Source organism: Choloepus didactylus, chromosome 1, assembly GCF_015220235.1.
Source record: "Choloepus didactylus isolate mChoDid1 chromosome 1, mChoDid1.pri, whole genome shotgun sequence".
NCBI lineage: Eukaryota > Metazoa > Chordata > Mammalia > Pilosa > Megalonychidae > Choloepus > Choloepus didactylus.
In genome coordinates, this window is record NC_051307.1 from 91,336,515 (window position 1) to 91,353,970 (window position 17,456).

General features: G+C 44.8%; 1 protein-coding gene across 19 annotated transcripts in view; it reads left to right on the forward strand.

Moving 5' to 3' along the window:
- KALRN (kalirin RhoGEF kinase) overlaps positions 1-17,456 on the forward strand; it is a 749,960-nt gene that overhangs the window by 236,032 nt on the left and 496,472 nt on the right. For all 19 annotated transcript variants that reach the window (XM_037837128.1, XM_037837181.1, XM_037837192.1 and 16 more), the window contains exons 4-5: positions 93-285; positions 3,900-4,412. In XM_037837128.1, the coding sequence (XP_037693056.1) occupies positions 93-285; positions 3,900-4,412 (706 nt within the window). The remainder of the gene's footprint in view (positions 1-92; positions 286-3,899; positions 4,413-17,456) is intronic.

Consider the following 17,456-nt stretch of genomic DNA (forward strand, 5'->3'; position numbering starts at 1 on the left):
GGGGAATGCAGGTTTCTGGATGCTTTTTAACTGCATGCTCCAAAGTCTCAGCTGCCTGGAGTGACTGTGCCTGGCCTCTGACCTCCCCACAGTGAGGACGTGTGCAAACGTGGCTTCACCGTCATCATCGACATGCGGGGCTCCAAGTGGGACCTCATCAAGCCCCTTCTCAAGACGCTGCAGGAAGCCTTTCCAGCCGAGATCCATGTGGCCCTCATCATCAAACCCGATAACTTCTGGCAGAAGCAGAAGACCAACTTTGGCAGCTCCAAATTTATCTTTGAGGTGAGTCAGTCTTCTGTCTTGGCACCTCCTTTCCCTTCCCCTTCTGCCACCCACATCCCTCTCACTTCCCCTTCTCTGTCTAAACCTGCACTACACAGCATGTCCAGGGCTATTTCAGGAGTCCTTGGCCACCAAGGCTTTATCAAGCAGAGTTTGGAGAGGAATAAGTAGGTCAAGAAATTGTCCGAAATGCACAGTGTCTTTGGGCACTCCTCTTTACTGTTGGCAGTGTGTAAATTAGAACAACTGTTTCTAGGGGGTAACTTTGCAATTTGTATCAAAAGCCTTAAAAAGAAGTTTATATCCATTGATCTAGTCATTCTTCTAAGAAAATATTCTTCAAGCAAAAACTATACAAAACAGAAAGGTAGAAATCTAATTATAATTATACTCAAAAAATTCTACAAGAATGTTTATTTCATTGTTCCTTTACAATAGCAAATATATATATATTGGTTGTATCCTAATATACCCATTAATTTGGGATTGGTGACATCAATACACAAATACTATGAGGCATTAAAAATCATCTTTAGAAAAACAGTGTCATGGGAAAATGCTCATGACATATTGTTAAGTTTAAAAAGGTAAGATATAAAACAGTATGGGAAACATAATATCAAATTTGTTTTCTTTATTGCATATATGGGGAAGAAGACTGGAGACACATGACGATATTAGCAGTGGTTTATTTAAGATGGCTGAATTATGGGTGATTTTTTTCTTCATATTTTTCTGTTTTCTTTTAAGAGTTATGTATTACTTTTATGACACATGACGATATTAGCAGTGGTTTATTTAAGATGGCTGAATTATGGGTGATTTTTTTCTTCATATTTTTCTGTTTTCTTTTAAGAGTTATGTATTACTTTTATAATTGGAGTAAACATGCTATTTTTAAAGTAAATTTTCCAGAAGGCATATGTATCCCCTGAGACTTTAATAGCAACACATCAGATTAAATTTAAGACTTAAATTTCTTTGTTCCAGCCAAAATTTTAAGCTGTTCCCCTTCCTCAGAATTCTGGTCCTCATCTGTGAGGGGCGACAACTTTGCCTGTGGCATGTGTGTGTGTGTGTGTGTGTGTGTGCGTGCGTGTGTGCGCGCGCGCGCTTGTTGTAGAAGCAGTGTTGCTTTTAACCTTTTGGCAACTTCCTATTTCAGACTCTTGTCCCCCAGGGTCCAGAAGTGCCTTCACATGCGAGGTTGGCCCCATTTGGCAGCAATTTGAGCACGATGACCTGAACAAGGCCATTCTCATTCTGTAAATAACATAAGAAATTTGGCTTGGTAAAAAACAATTAACTAGCATACTCTCCCAAATGCTAGGAGTCCTACAGGGAAATAGGTTTTATATTTTTAGTTTGTTTATACAGAGGCAATGACAACAGGCCTATGAATTTATAAGCTGAAGAGACTGAAAACAATTTTTCCAGTAAGTCTTGAAACTTTGCTTCAGCATAGCTGCCATACAGTTCCCACCTCCCTGCACCCCTCTTCTTTTCACCCAGAGTTGAGCAAGCTTGTCTCTGCCTCTTAAACAAAAAGTGCAGGAGAGAGAGCTGGGGATCTCCCACTCAGAAGAATATTTATAAAGCAGTATCTTGAAAACAGCAACCTAAATACTGGTACAGACAGGTTCCTCACTGGTACAGTGATAAGTGTTACAGGCATGAGAGTACAGGCTTGTTCAATAGCAGCTATGTAATGAATAATTGGTGAGTATAATCATAGAAGACTTCCTGGAAGTGGCAAACTTTCAGCCAAATTTGAGGAAGTGGCAAACTTTCAGCCAAATTTGAAGGGGAAGGTGCTCTAGAACAGTGCTTCTCCAACTTTAACATGAACTAGAATCCCCTGGGGATGTTGTTAAAATGCAGATTCTGATTCAGTAGGTCTGGGGTGGGGCCATTTCTAACAAGCCTTCTGCTGGGGTTGACACTGCTTGTCCAAGGGCCATACTTTGAGAAGCAAGGATCTAGAGTAGCAGAGGTTTGTAACTCTGACTGCACATTACAATTATCTGAGGATGTTTTTAAAAATACCTGTGGCTGAATGCTACTCTATTCAGTCAATGTCTAGGGATGGGGGTTTGAGTATCAACGTCTTTGTAAGCTCCCCAGGGATTCTAATGAGCAGTTAAGTGTTTGGGATCCACTGTTCCATACCACCCTCCTTTCTGTGACAGCTTCTTCCAGTGTCTTAGGAAGGGATGGAGGGAAAACACAAGGCAGAGAGAGTTCAAATGATACGTGGCCTTCAGATCCTATCACGGTGACTGCTAACTGGGAATGAGTGCATACTTTGTGACAGGCACCCTAAATGCTTGATGCACATTGACTCATCAAATCCCAGCCTATGAGAAAGGTATTATCATCCCCTTATACAGATGAGGAGACTGAAGCTCTGAGAGCTTCAACAGCTTTCTCTGGTCACATGATTAGTAAATATAGGGCTAACACATGAACCCAAGTATTTCTTTTCTTAGACTTGTTCAGGGGAGAGAAGAGAAGCCTGAAGCTCTATAGGAAGGAACGAACATTTATTGATAAGCTTGGGTGGCTGCCTGGAAATGCTCTGCTTTCTGAGACCAACATCCCACACTCTGCTCTCCAAAAGCCTGTTGGGGCTCACAGAGAAAACTGAGGGCCCAGACCCCCCAGCCCTACTCTGTTCACTGCACCCCGGAGGGACTTCAGCTCATACAGAGAGCTTCGGGGCTGGGTTGGGGCCAGTCTCAAAGACCCACAACCACTGACCCACATTGCTTAATCCAATCTTGATATCCTGGGTACATGGGCCTGTTTTTTCCCCCTCATATTCTCTTTATTAAAATTTTTTTGAATTAGCAAAGTTGTAGGTTTGCAGAAAAATCATGCAAAAATAGAGTTTCATATACTCCTCCCTACTCACACACAGTTTTCCCTACTATTAACACTTGATTTTATGGGATACCTTGTTATAGTTGATGAAATGATGTTATTGTGATTATACTATTAACTAGTTTATATTAGGATCCATTGTGTTGTCTAGTTCTATGGTTTTTCAAAATTTTTATTCTAGTAACATATATACAACCTAAAATTTCCCATTTTAACCACTTTCAAATATACAATTCAGTGATTTTAATTACATTCACAATGTTGCCCTACCATTACCACCGTCCATTACAAAAACTTTTCCATCACCCCAAACGGAAACGCTGTACCAATTAATCATTAGGTTTTAAAGCAATAGAAAACTGAATCCCAGGCACTGGGTCTCCCAGATTTTTGTCCCAGCTTCTCCTGCTTCTTACATCCGAAGCCCTCTTGCAGTGAACTTGAGGGTAGGGAGGAGGGAAGATGTGGAGAGCAGGGATTCAAGACAACCTTTGCTTGAATGGTATATGGTGGGCTGATGGGGAGATGCTTTTCAAACCAGCCAGTCTGTTGAAACTGCTGACCCTGATGACTTGTGGCTTGTGACCACTGGGCCCCAGTGCTCTCCCACTCGCCTTTTCCTAGGCAAGCCTCCACTTGACTTATCCTCCTTCCTGCTTATGTCTGCTCTATTCCTCTCCCTACTTTCCCTGGCCTTGCTGAGTCTCCCTCTCTGTGCCTGTCCCTCCCAGACGAGCATGGTGTCCGTGGAGGGCCTGGCGAAGCTGGTGGACCCCTCCCAGCTGACGGAGGAGTTTGATGGCTCGCTGGACTACAACCATGAGGAGTGGATCGAGCTGCGGCTCTCCCTGGAGGAGTTCTTCAACAGCGCTGTGCACCTGCTCTCACGCCTTGAGGACCTGCAGGAGATGCTGGCCCGGAAGGAGTTCCCCGTGGATGTGGAGGGCTCGAGGCGGCTCATCGATGAGCACACGCAGCTCAAGAAGAAGGTGCTGAAGGCCCCCGTGGAGGAGCTAGACCGGGAGGGGCAGCGGCTGCTGCAGTGCATCCGCTGCAGCGACGGCTTCTCAGGGCGCAACTGCATCCCGGGCAGTGCTGACTTCCAGAGCCTGGTGCCCAAGATCACCAGCCTCCTGGACAAGTTGCACTCCACACGGCAGCACCTGCACCAGATGTGGCATGTACGCAAGCTCAAGCTAGACCAGTGTTTCCAGCTGCGGCTCTTCGAGCAGGATGCCGAGAAGGTAGGGAGGGTGCTATTAGATCTTGGGTCTGGAATGACAGAACTGACATCCAGTTAATCCAGCCCTTTTCTGTTTCTAAGTCCAGGGCTCTTCTTGCCTTACCAATTCTTTCTGAATGTATTTCTTTAGCTGCTGAGCACTTTCTTGAGTAAGGCACCATTTTTCCAGCAGTGAAATTTTGTGGCTTTCTCCTTATCAGAGAAGATATGAGGAAGCGAAAAGAAAAATGTCATATAGTGCCTCTTTGTAGAGGGCATAAAATTATCTTCTCTAGATTCTTTCCAAGCTAAAGAGAGTTTACTATTATATAAGCTTTAAGAAGAGTGAAGGAGGCACTCCTCCTATCAGTTTTCTGGATATAGCTTATATTTAAATGCATAATACTATTCTTAGGAATACCATGACATCTCTCAGTAACCTGTGAGTTTTACAAATAGCATCTGATATGGTAGCCTTGTGGTTTTTAAAAGCCCATATTGAAAATGTCTCTGGCATTTTAAGTGATGAAATCAGGGTATAAAACTCTCTCTATAATTATGAGCCCAATTTGTATGAGAGTGCCAGAGAATCTATAACTGGAAGAAAATTCAGCATACTGTTAATAGTTTTCATTTCTGGGGGCCAAGTTCACAGTTGATTTTAATTTTTCTGTATAAACTTTTCTGTGGTTTCCAATCTTTCACAATTTACAATCAGAAGAAAATTAATATATGTGATTTTTAAAGAATGCGTATCCTTTTTCTGCAACGTTTGAACTCATTACTTAAGCCAAGTTTTAGAAGAGACATGTAAGGTGGTTTTGGAGGTGACCTTTGGAGCTGTGAGGGTTCCCCTGACCTGCCTTAGGGCTCTTTGCCCAGTGACCCTGCGGCCTGGAGATGACCCTGTCTTGGTCTGCTCCAGGAGGGGCAGCTTGGGCTGCAGGATCCCAGCTGCTCACTGAGTGATGAGACACCAGGTCAGGGGCCAGCTGCTCTGTGAAGCCAGAGGCAGTGCTTTCACTCCTGTGGCCAGTGTTGGAAAGGGCTACAACCTTAAACAGAGTGCTATGTTTAATTTTAAAAGAAAGCCTATGTAAGCCCCAGAGGGCCTCAGATGGGGAAGGCTGTCCTTCCCCGAGCCAGCCAAGTTCCAATCAATCTGGCAGTAATTGCTGCCATACCTAAGAGTCTCTCAGTTCATGCTCACACAAATCATAGGAGACATTATTATTCCTATTTTGCAGTTGAGGAGAAACTCAGAGAGGTAAAGGGGCTTGTGTAAGATCACACTGCTGGTTAGACAAAGCCAATATTTTAGTGTGTTTCCAAAGCTCACCCAAGCTCTTATCCAATAATCCTACTCCTCCTCTGTTCCCAAGAGCTTCCTCCTGCTACCACTGGAACACTACCCATTAACCCCCAGGTCCCTTGGCCCATGCTCCAATGACCCTAGAGAAAACCTAAAATCCCACCTGTCTTAGTTTCCCATCTGCTAGAACACATACTGTATAATGGGTTGGCTTAAACAACAGCAATTTATTGGTTCACTGTTTTGAGGTTGGGAGAAGTCCAAAATTGAGGTCTCAGCAAGGCAATGCTTTTCTCCCCAAAGGCAGTGATGTTCTGGGGCTGACTGCCAGCAGTCCTAGGGTCCTTGGCTTTTCTGTCACATAGCAATGCACATGGCAGTGTCTTCTTTCTCCTCTGGGTTTCATTGACTTCCAGCTTCTGGCTGCGCCCTGCAGCTTCTTGCTCTCTCTCTGACTTTCAGTTTATAAAGGAATCCAGTAACCTTGGTTAAAGCCCAACCTGATTCAGTTGGCCACATTTTAACTAAAATTTACGTATTTCCAAAGGTCCTAATAATAGTGGGTTCACAACCACAGGAATGGATTAAGACTAAGAATACGTTTTTCTGGGGTACATAATCCAACCTACCATATCACCTTCTAATGCTCACTCCGCAGTAGGAGCTCATAGCTTGTCTGTGCTATGGACCCATTTGGTCTGGTGAAGCCTATGGACCCCATCTCAGAATAATATTTATAAATGCGTAAGATAATATACTATGTGCTTTATGAACATGTTAAATAACAAGATCTCCTTGAGGTCCAATAATCACCATAATTTTGAAGTAGTAATGAGCACGAGCAGTGTTTCGAGGCAACAACCCTGATGTGATATGAACATGTGTGTGTTTCTTTTGGCCTCTAACACTAATGTAGCTTGTTGCCTACATTAATAATGGAAGGGATTGCTATGCTCAGTAGGAGGTTGTTTTCCCCATCCAAGTACATGATCCCTTAATTCTGTCCATGGACCCTAAGTTTAGAACCTCTGTTCTCTGGTGTGCTTATACATTAAAAAGAAGTGTGTGTACAAGTGTGTTTATAGAGGGGTGTGGGAGAGAAGAGAATATTAACAAAAAAAAGAGGATGTTGGGAAAAGAGCAGCCCAGGCATATTTTGATATTGAGTCAGTGGTGAAGAAATGCTGCTCGGGCTTGACCCTGCCACCACAGAAACTGTGCTGGTTGTAGGGCAGGGGAGAAAAGCATCCCTTTTAAGTTGCTTCAAGATTAATTTGAAATATCTGTGCAGAGCTAAAGGCCTGCATGCTTGACTTATTTGGTATTTTTGAAAGGGGGCGAGGAGGGAAATGGTGTGGGGTAAGGGCTGTGTGTGTGCAGATCCACATCTAAACAAGGGCCTAAGGAAATAGTTACTGTTTGAGCCACGGCTTAGCCTCCTTGCTGGTGGAAGTCTTGTCAGAGGCCTCTAATTCCAGATCTGGGAAGCTCTTGGCAATCTGAGGAGTCTGGTGATCGCCTAGCTTCTATTTTTGTAAAAGAGGTAGGCACAGAGTCTCCCCTCTGGCCCTGTGGAGTGACAGCTTGTTTCCCGGGGCTTGAATAATGGGCTGGCCCTTCCCATTTACCAACTAGCTTATGGATGAAGCCACCTCTCACCATCTACCCCTGACCCCTATGCTGACCCCCTGCATTCCCCATCTGGGGATGGTGGTGAGGGAACTGTTCTCTCTCCCAAGTAAACATTTAGGGAGGAGGGACTCTGTTCTGAGGATATTTCATAAAGGAGGCCACCCATTCACTTAATAAACTTCTGTTGAACAGCCGTCATGACCCCAAAGCAAGTCACTTGGACAAAGAAGGGAGGGCTAGACTTTGTGTCCTGGAGCAGCTCACGGTCTGATGGAGGAGGTGTAAGACACGCAAACTCCTGTTTAGTGTCTGCTGTGTGTGTTGCACTAGCCTTGGCACAGCCTCTGTACTTGGAGACTTTTCAGGGAAGAGGGAATATTGCATCTCTGGGATGGAGGGAAAGTCTTGATGAGCGATTTGTGGGAAGGCCGGATAATTCAAAGATGATTCGAGTAATGCACAATGCATCCTGTTGGAAGATGAGCTGTGCTGCCTCGGCCCAGTGCCCTCTGTTACAAAACTAATGGGCCGATCCTCTACTGTGTTCACAGGCTGCAGGCTGGGGCGCTTCTTATTAGCTTGGCACAGATCACCACTCGCTGTACAGCCCTGATCCCAGCCAGCCACCCCTCCAGTTGCTGCAGACCCTGTGTGAGGAAGGTGTTTGCCCTGCAGTGGCCTCCCATCACCAAAGAGAGGGGATGAACTTCTTCCCTATTAGGAGCCCTTGTGTGATTTTAGAGGTGATTGAGTTTGCTAAGCTGCTCAAAGCATATACCATGAAATGTGTTGGCTTTAACTATGGGAATTTATTAGCTTACAAGCTTACAGATTTGAGGCTGTGAAAATGTCCAAATCAAGACATCATCAGGGCAATGCTTTCTTCCCAAAGACTGGCTGCTGGTGATCCTGGACCCTCTGTCACATGGCAAGGCACATGGTGGCATCTGCTGGTCTCTCCCTTCTCTTAAATGGGTTTTGTTGCTTTCAGCTTCTTGCTTCTGTGGTTTTCTCTGTCTCTCTGTATTCATCCCATTCATAAAGGACCCCAGTAAAAGGATTAAGACCCACCCTGGGCCACACCTTAACTGAAGTAACCTAATCAAAAGGTCCTACTTACAATAGATTTACACCCACAGGAATGGATTAACTTTAAGAACATGTCTTTTCTGGGGTATAAATCGTCAGACCACCACAGGTGCCTTCTATTCTGCCCACCTCCTCCATGATGAATGCATCTCATCCAGGTGAGACTCTCTCATTTGTTTCAAGTGCTCAGAGGACCCTGTGGTCTCAGTGGCTGCCGCTGCCTGCTCTAAGCATGTCCCCTGTGGGAAAGTTCTCCCTGGAGAACCTAAATTTTAAATGCCTTCCTGCGTATTCATTCTTACACAATAAAATTCTATTGACAGCCATGGGTGCCATGTCCATCCTGAAAGGGAGCTGGGGTTAGTGAGGGTTGGGTTTGTCCTGGTGTGGCACTTACCAGTCACAAGACCTTGGACACATCTTTAACCTATGACCCCTGATTATGTTTCCAACAAAACAAAGATAAGGAAGTTGGGCTAGGTCAGTGTCTTTCAACTTTTTTTCTTTCCAAACTGTTCTCATGTGCAGTACTCTCCCTTCATGGAAGCCTCTTTCAGCAGAAAAGTGAGAAGTGAGGTGGTCAGGGAGGTGTGTGGAGATGGCAGTGGTGATAGAGAACAAATTTTAAGGAAATCTATGAGGATCTACAGAGTAGTTTGAAACCTCCCTCCCCTATAATCCACATGAGCCTACTATTACCCCTCCTTTGAGTCTCATTAAACTGCATAATACCATACCACTTTATAGCTAAAAGTTCTATAATGTTTTTTGCCGTTTGCTATTCATTCTCCTCCTCTCTTCTCTTCTCTTTTTGGGGTTGTTACCTTAGATGATTATGGAAAATAAGAAATTCCTCTCAGCAAATAAAATAATCTCTTGAGTTATTTTCCTGCTTAAAAAACAAAACAAACAAAACAAACAAACACAGAACCCATCTGCTGCCCCGGGTTGTTGCAAGAATTAAATGGGATAATGAATGTGCAAGTGCTGGCCCAGCATAGCTGCTCTTTAGATGCCTGTGTCCCTTCTTCCTCCCCTGCACAATTTCAGCCATACGGGGCCTGCTGAGGCCATGTGAAGTGTCACTGATGCTATCTTCCAAATGAACTTGTTCCAAATATTCAATTATCCCTAATGGAACAAAATTAAGAATTTGATTTTTGAGAGACATGTGAAAGCATAATATAGATTCATGGGGGCCCAAAGGTCATCAGGCTCTGTGATGCCCCTGGGCAAGGCACATGGGTGAGTGCTCAGTCAAGTTGGGGTCATACCTGATGGTGCTGGGTGAGGGGAGCTTCCATGGGGAAAGGTGTCTGGGAAAACAATCTCTTTCCTTGAAGCAGACACAGAGGAAAATGATGCTACCCCAGTGTTCTAGGGGAGGTGAGCACCTCTCCCAGGCTATTTCTATGTTTGAGATACTTGTCACCTTCTGCTTTGCATTATAGCTAACAGGGTATTTATTTTGTTCCTTTGCAAATTTAGGGCTTTTGGAGAAGTCAAGGACACACTCACTGGCCGTCTCTAGACCCTTGCATATCCCCCTCCTTTTCACCACTTTTGTTTGTGTGCAGGTGTTTGTTATGTTTCTACTGTTGTTTGTTTGCATGCAGGTGTTATGTTTCTATTTTATTTTGCAAAAAGATTGGTGGTGGGGGTGCATTAAATCTTAATCAGCCCCAGCAGCTTGCTAGGCCATGAAGGCTACTCATCGGCAGAGCTCCAACTTAACCACCCCACCACCACCCCGCCCTGGAGTATATAAAAGCTTGGCACTCAGTCTGTGCAGGTGTCCCTCATCTCCAACAGGAAGAGAGGCATGCAGAGCTGCCAAGCAGTTGGCCTCCCTGGGGGACCAGCCACACTAGCCCCTCATCTGTGACGCAAAGAGAGGCATGTGAAGCTGCCATCCACTGACCTCGACCCGAGGAACTGGCTAAGGTGTGATCTTTTCCCTTGTTCTTTTGGACCTTTGCACTGTACAAGCAATACAGTGGTCATTTGCTGGGAATCTCTGTTGTGCCTGAGCCTGTATTCCCACAACGCATCGTATAGCAACTCACTCCACAGGGGCCAGAAACACTTTCTGCAGTCCATACAAGGCATATGTCTATGCATTTTGATATTCTTGGAGATCCGTGCAAATGAAATAGTTTGCTTTCAAATTTCTCATCATGAGAAAATATTTATGTGGCATCACTCACTGAAGGAATTTGTGGTACAGTGCTGAAAGTTATGTGCTTACTGTGTTTTTGAGGTTTGGAAGTCCTGCTAACCACATTAGCAATTCAGGACATCCTTAGGCTGCCCCATCACTGGATAAAATATCCACTGCTCTTTCCTGCCCCCTCCCTGCAACGTAGAAATAGTTCTGATCACTCCCCAAGGCCCAAAGCAGGACCTAAAGTCTCTTCCTTCCAGGGGTGATCAGAACCAGTGGGGCCAATTTTGGAGAAATTCTGCTGCCTCTCCTTCCATGCTGGACACTGGCCCACTCTTCTCTTTACTTTCCCACAACTGCCAACCCCCACAACCACATGAGCCAGCAGTAAGCAAGCATGACTCCACAGTAATTTGTCAAACTGAAGTGCTATTGTAATAATTATAATATGTAATAATTTTTTGGATGTCAGTTTTCAAAGTTTTCTCACACCCATGACCTTAGAGGTTTTCTGGTCCAGCCCTTCCTTTAATCCAGAGCAGAGACCCACCCAGAGTCATCCAGTTAGCATTTCATTCTTTGGCTCTCCCATTTACCTTGTGTGATAGGTCAGTCGAGCATGTATATGATCATTATTTTACCAGTGGGAAAGCTATGCCTTGGTGAGGTTGAGAGGTTTGCCTGGGACAGAGCCAGTCAGCAGCAAAGCTAGGACCAGAAGGTAGGCCCCTGCTCTGAGGCTGGTGCTCCTCCTTTTCCCCCCAACACAAACATTTACATGCACACACACAGATGCACAACACACATACACAGAGACACACACATGCACAGACACAAACACACATGCATGCACACACACACAAAGCCTCTCTTGATGAGGCTCCTTGCCCCATGGGAGAGACCTCAGGGCACATGCCAGTGACCTAGAAGGTGGCTAAAGAGGTTGTGGAGAAATGGAAGTCAAGGGTCACCTGATGTGTGTCCTCACCATGTACAGTGGTAAAAGGACAAGTGCTACCAGACCTCCACGGGGGTGTGCCGGCAAGTATCTGTGTGACTTGGTTGCCTGAGCCCTTGGTGTTGGGGTGTGAATCCTCAAAGAGCTGCCACCTCCCGGGCAGCCAGAAAGGCAAGGGGTTACTGGTTGGTTTGTAATTTCCTGCTTTTTTTTTTTTTTTTTTTTTTCTTGGGAGAAAGCCTCCTGGTGCTGTCTGCTTCCTCCCTCCCCCTCCTAGTGAGATCTAACCCACCATACCCCTCCACCTCCTGTTGACTGGGCTCCGGCAAGGAAGTGTGTCTGTATCCCGCCCCCTGACACAGAACACGGTGTCCTGTATTATTTCCAGTCTGCTGGTTCTGGGAATCTGTACTTACTTTTTCTCATTTCCTCCTTGAACATTAGAAACATTGGATTCCGAAAATAATCCAAGTCACAATGTTCTGTAGGCTGCATGTGTAAGTACGTTTTCTCCCAAAGTGTCTTTCTCCTTCTTACATCCTTACTCCCTCTCCTTTCTTCCTTCTCCTGCATTTTCAGTCCCAGTTGTGTCCTACACTTAACAGGCCTGCCAGAGTAGAGTGGATGTGGAGAACAAGTTGGGGGGAAGTAGTTTGGCAGGAATGCTCAGGCATGGGAGGCTTGGCTCCCTTCCAGGTTCCTCTCTAAAAGGGCGGGAAGGTGCTAGGCACGTGAGCGGGAAGGACTTGTATGTGGGTTGTCTCTGTGTGTGGCTTCTACTTAGGAATGGACCCCATAGAACTATGGAACCTGTAGTGACTCCGGAGTTAGAATGTAGAACTTGGATACTTGTTAATAGTACTTTCCAGAATCCAAGTTGTCACTCTGATTCTGTCTGCAGCAGTTTAGGTGAACTAGAGAAAGAAAGAGTCCTGATCACAGATAAGATGTGGGTGAGGCACAGAACAGTAATTGAGAAACATTAATTGACTCATTCGTTCATTCATCAGCAGACACTGAATGTGTACCATGTGCCAGCTTCTCTGTCTTACCCCAGGCATTGGATGGGGGAGTAGTTTAAGGAAGTGTGGCGAGACCAGGCTCAGCACTGATGTGATTCTTAATACTTTGTAAGAAAAAGATGGCTTAGAAATAGTAACCGTGTAGTGTATAGAACCCGAATGAGTTAAGATATCAAGTTCTTTATAGATTATTGGGCTGGGGTAGGATTCAGGTCAAATGCGTACTGGAGAAAGAGGAGAGAGGTGATCCAGAAACAAAGAAAACACATCAACTCTGCCCCAGTAGGGTAAGTAGAGGAAGATGTCCTAAGTACACTTTTTGAAGAAAAACAGACATTCAGGTACAATTTATAAAGTGAAAACAAATTGAGTCTCTGTTTTGGGAGAAGGAGGACTTTTTCAAGGTTGCTTTTTGGGCATTTTGCTATCTTTGAAGAGCCTATTTTCCCTCTCTTTTCTTTACCTTCTACCCTATTCCCCTTTACCTCCTACTGGATTTCTCATTTGTGACCTTGCTTTTCCATGCCCTTGCTTTTCCTTCTCTAGCCTGTACTTATCTCACCCTTTTTGGTGTGTATCCATTATTTCTGAACCTGCTGCTCTGCCTCCTTTTTGCATTCCTGCTTCTTTCCTTGGCAGGAGCTAAGGAAGAGCTCCATGTGTGCTGCAGGCCTTCCATGGAGTACAGAGAGAGCACAGGCCAGAGGACCCAGCAAAGGCTTCCAGAGAGAGCACAGGCTTTGTCCTTAGGGAGATCTGGGTTTGAATCCCAGCTAAGCCACTTGTTTGCTGGGTGATGATGCTTACCCTCTTTGTGCATAAGGGTCTTTATCTGTAAAATGTAGATTTTAATCTGCCTTGGGATTGATGTTTGGATTGAAGAAAATGTATATAAAGCATCTAGTGTCATACCTGGCACCTAGTAGATACTCCACAAATGGTAGGTTTGTTGAAACATACTTGAGCTGGGCCATTTAGATAAGAAAGATGTGTGGGGAGCCTTTCTTGTGGGGCATAGAAAGCGAAGGCCTTACCTGTAAGAAGGATGCCTGAGTAGACAGTGGACAACATGTGGCCCCAGAGTGTGGAGGTGAAGTAGGGTCACGGAGCCTGGAAAATTCAGGACAGGATCTTGAGAAGGAACCAGTCCATGGGTATTTGAACAAGGCCTGCTGCTGTCAGAGGAAAAGGGACACATGACCAGGCCTGCAGGATCTTAAAACACAGTTACTTAAGAGCAAGCCAACTAAACAAGTACCAGGCATTGTGCTAGGGACGGATAATTGAAAGATGGATTGGATTCAGGCCTTACAATGTTGGAGCCAAGGACAGTGGAAAACAGACTTTGCCTAGGGTATAGGAGCCAGTCACTGTTATGGGAACACAGATGAGGAAACCCTTAGTCAGGGTTGGGGGTAGGGACAGGGAAGAGTGTGGGCAAAGGCACTGCAGCCTCAAAGTGCAGCGCGGGCTCTGAGAACATCCACTGTCCAGTGTGGCTGGAGCTCAGGCTCCATGGGCAGGAGTGCAGAAGGGTGGCATCCATGCCATGTTGGTCATCAGTCACCAGGCAGGAGTCAGAGCACACAAGAGGGTCAGAAATCTAGTCACCCCACTCCGTGAATAACCAGGGGACCATGAGGAAAATTGGATTCCACAGTCTGATTCAGGTTCTGCCAGGACCATCTTAGAATCTTGGAGTCTTTAATCAGAGGTTCTAATCCCTTAACTGGGGCAGATTTCTCTTCTTCAGCCTCCCTGGCTGACATGCATTCTTCCTGACTTTTCTACTTTGCTAAGCTGCTCAAAGCAGATATCATGAAATGCATTGCTTTGACCATGGCAATTTACTTGCTTACAAGCTTACAGTTTTGAAGCTGTGAAAATGTCCAAATCTAGGCATCATCAAGAAAGTGCTTTCTTCCTGAAGACTGGCTACTGGTGATACTGGACTCCTCTGTCACACGACAAGGCATATGGTGGTATCTGCTGGTGTCTCCCTTCTCTTCTAGGTTTCATTGCTTTCAACTTCTTGCTTACATGGCTTTCTCTCTCTTTGTCTGAATTTCATTCTCTTGTAAAGGACACTGGTAAGAGGATTAAGACCCACCCTGAAGGAATTTGTTGTACCTCAACTTAAGAAGCCTCACCAAAAGGTCCTAGTTATAATGGGTCCACACCCACAGGAATGGATTAACTTTAAGAACATACTTCTCTGGGGTACATGCAGCTTCAAACTACCACACCAGGGATGAGAAAGCCACAGCTTTGTGAGGCAGCCTATTTCATTGTTACGAAGTCCAGTTGTTGGGAAGCCCTCCTACTTGGCCAGAATCTGCCTTCCTAGAGCTTTCACTGTGTTGTCCCAGCTCTAACCTCTGGGGTCCCCAAGAGCTAGTCTATTCCTTCTCTCACAGGACAACCCTCCAATCACATGGAGATAGTCCTCATGGACCTGGACCGCCCTCGTCTTTTCTGCTCCAGATGAACTCCTATCAGTTCTGTCAGCCTATTTATTTGCATTTAATGTGGGCTCTCGACCCGTCACTGTGGCAGGCCTGGCACCAGTCTTTCAAATATGAGAGAGAGTGGGAAAGGGTCTGCAGCTCTTGTTCCCACCTCTACAAGTGAGGAAAAAAAGAGAGATTTTGTGTATGTAGATGCACATGCTTTTTGCAGTTCAAGTTTGTCAGTCTGAAACTGCAAGGTGTGCGAACTCAGAGAATTATGTTCTGTCCTTCAAAAAGAGAGAGGCACCATCTCATTTGTAAATGCAGGAAGTTGTCTTCTTGCATTTAAGCACAAAGAGACTTTTCCAGTATGAAAGTGTTGAGTTACTAGGTTTCAAGTGCCCAGAGTTAGGTGTGCCCAGATCAGTAGTATTCACTGTTCTTCAGGGAAATGCCCAACTCAGGGACATCTGCTGTTTCAGCCTCATCCATGTCCCATGACTCTTCCTGATTTCCAAGCAGAGCCAAATCCTAGTAGTTTTATCTTGAAGAGAGTCAGAACCCCCATGTGTTCTGGTTTGCTAATGCTGCCAGAATGCAAAATACCTGGAATGGATTGGTTTTTATAAAGGGGGTTTATTTGGTTACAAATTTACAGTCTGAAGACCATTAAATTTTCCAAATTAAGGCATCAACAAGTATACCTTCACCAAAGGAAGGCCAATGGGATCCAGAAAAGCTCTGTTAGCTGGGAAAGCATGTGGCTGGCGTCTCCTGATCCGGGATTGTGTTCCAGCTCCTCTTCCAGCTTCTGTGTGTTCTTCAAAATGTTGCTCTTGGGGCATTTGTCTTCTCTTAGCTTCTCTGGAGCAAAGTGTCAGCAAAAGTCTGCTTTCAAAGGCCATCTCCAAAATGTCTCTCTAAGCTGCAGCACCAAGCTCCTTCTGACTCTAAGCTCTTTATAGGACTCCAGTGATTAAATCAAGACCCATGCTAAATGGATAGGGCCACACCTCCATGGAAATACTTGGAGAGAGTCAAAAACCCCATGATAAAAATACAAAGAATGTTAATTCATTTGGAGAAAATCTGCCTTTATCTGGAATTCCAGAAGCATTCTTTTGCTTTTTTGCAGGGGTGATCTAGCCCCTCCTCAGGAAGTCTTTTCTAGAATAAAAAAGTTCCTGCTGTACAGACAATTGCTGGTATGGTGAGAGAAGTTTTCTTTGACTTTTTTTTCCTTGGTATAGAGCAAAGAGGGCTGTTTGGTTTTCTCCATGCAGATCAAGATGGACTAGCTGGTCCCACCTCAAAGTGGCACTTGTTCTGCCTTAGGTCATTTCTCTGGGGAGCTGACCCTTGTCATGAGGTGTCAAGAGGAGATACAAACCAGAAGAGCCTTGAATGGGGAGTAAGACCTGGACTTGGGCATTCAGCTGTCATCACTCAGGATGTCCTCTTCTGTGCTTTGCAAAGCCCCATCTTCTCACACCTTTGTTTATACCAATGTCCCTCTCACTTGGAATGGCTGTTCCACCGTCTCTGCCTAATGAAATCCTACCCTTGTTGAAGGTCCAGTGCAAATGCTATTCTCCCCGGTCTTCCCTATTGGAGGTGGTTTTTTCTTTCCTCGGAGTATCTTCCTATAACCCTTATCCATCCTACCTTGTATTTAGCTAAATGCTCAAAGGCCTTATTTTCCAATTATATTTCACATTTCAGGAGGTCAAGGCCAATGTCTTAGATAACTCTGTGTTCCCCAGAGACGCACAGTCAGTGCCCAGCGAATAGTGGATCTAGGTACAGTCTGTACTCATGAGGCTGCCTGATGGAATACTTTTGTGAGCACCATGAGCTGGCACAAGAGCACCACCTACTGCTTAGTGGTTTCAAGGGACACTATTCTAATACTGTTTCTGTTAAATAACTGGGGTTTTAGCAAGTTTCATCTCTCAATGGAGAGAGATTTGGAGACAGGGAAACCAGTTCTGGGATTTTGATACTAAACCAAGTGTGAGCAGATGAGAGCCTGGTCCAGTGAGGTAATAATGGGTATGAAAAAGGGAGAACCAAACTCTGTAGACACTAAAGAAAGGAGCATGGACCAGGTGACTGACAGGATGTCCGGGAAGGAGAGGAGTTAAGATAACTTTAGGACCTTCCTGTTAGGATGACAGCAATAGGACAAGAGTGGAAAGAAATCCCAAAAACATTTTGAAAGAAGGGTAAATGACTGAATGGCATTAAAGATTTAATTTTTTTTTTAAGGAATGATTTTTTCTTTAAGTGAGAAAAATGGTGAAGGTTACTAAATATGTTAACATTAGTTATCTGGTTATTGTATTTCTGCCCTACTCTTAGGAACAACAGGCACTGTCTAAATACAGGAAGCCACATTAATCCTCTGAAAAGACTGTTTTATTAAGGTATCGCTTACAT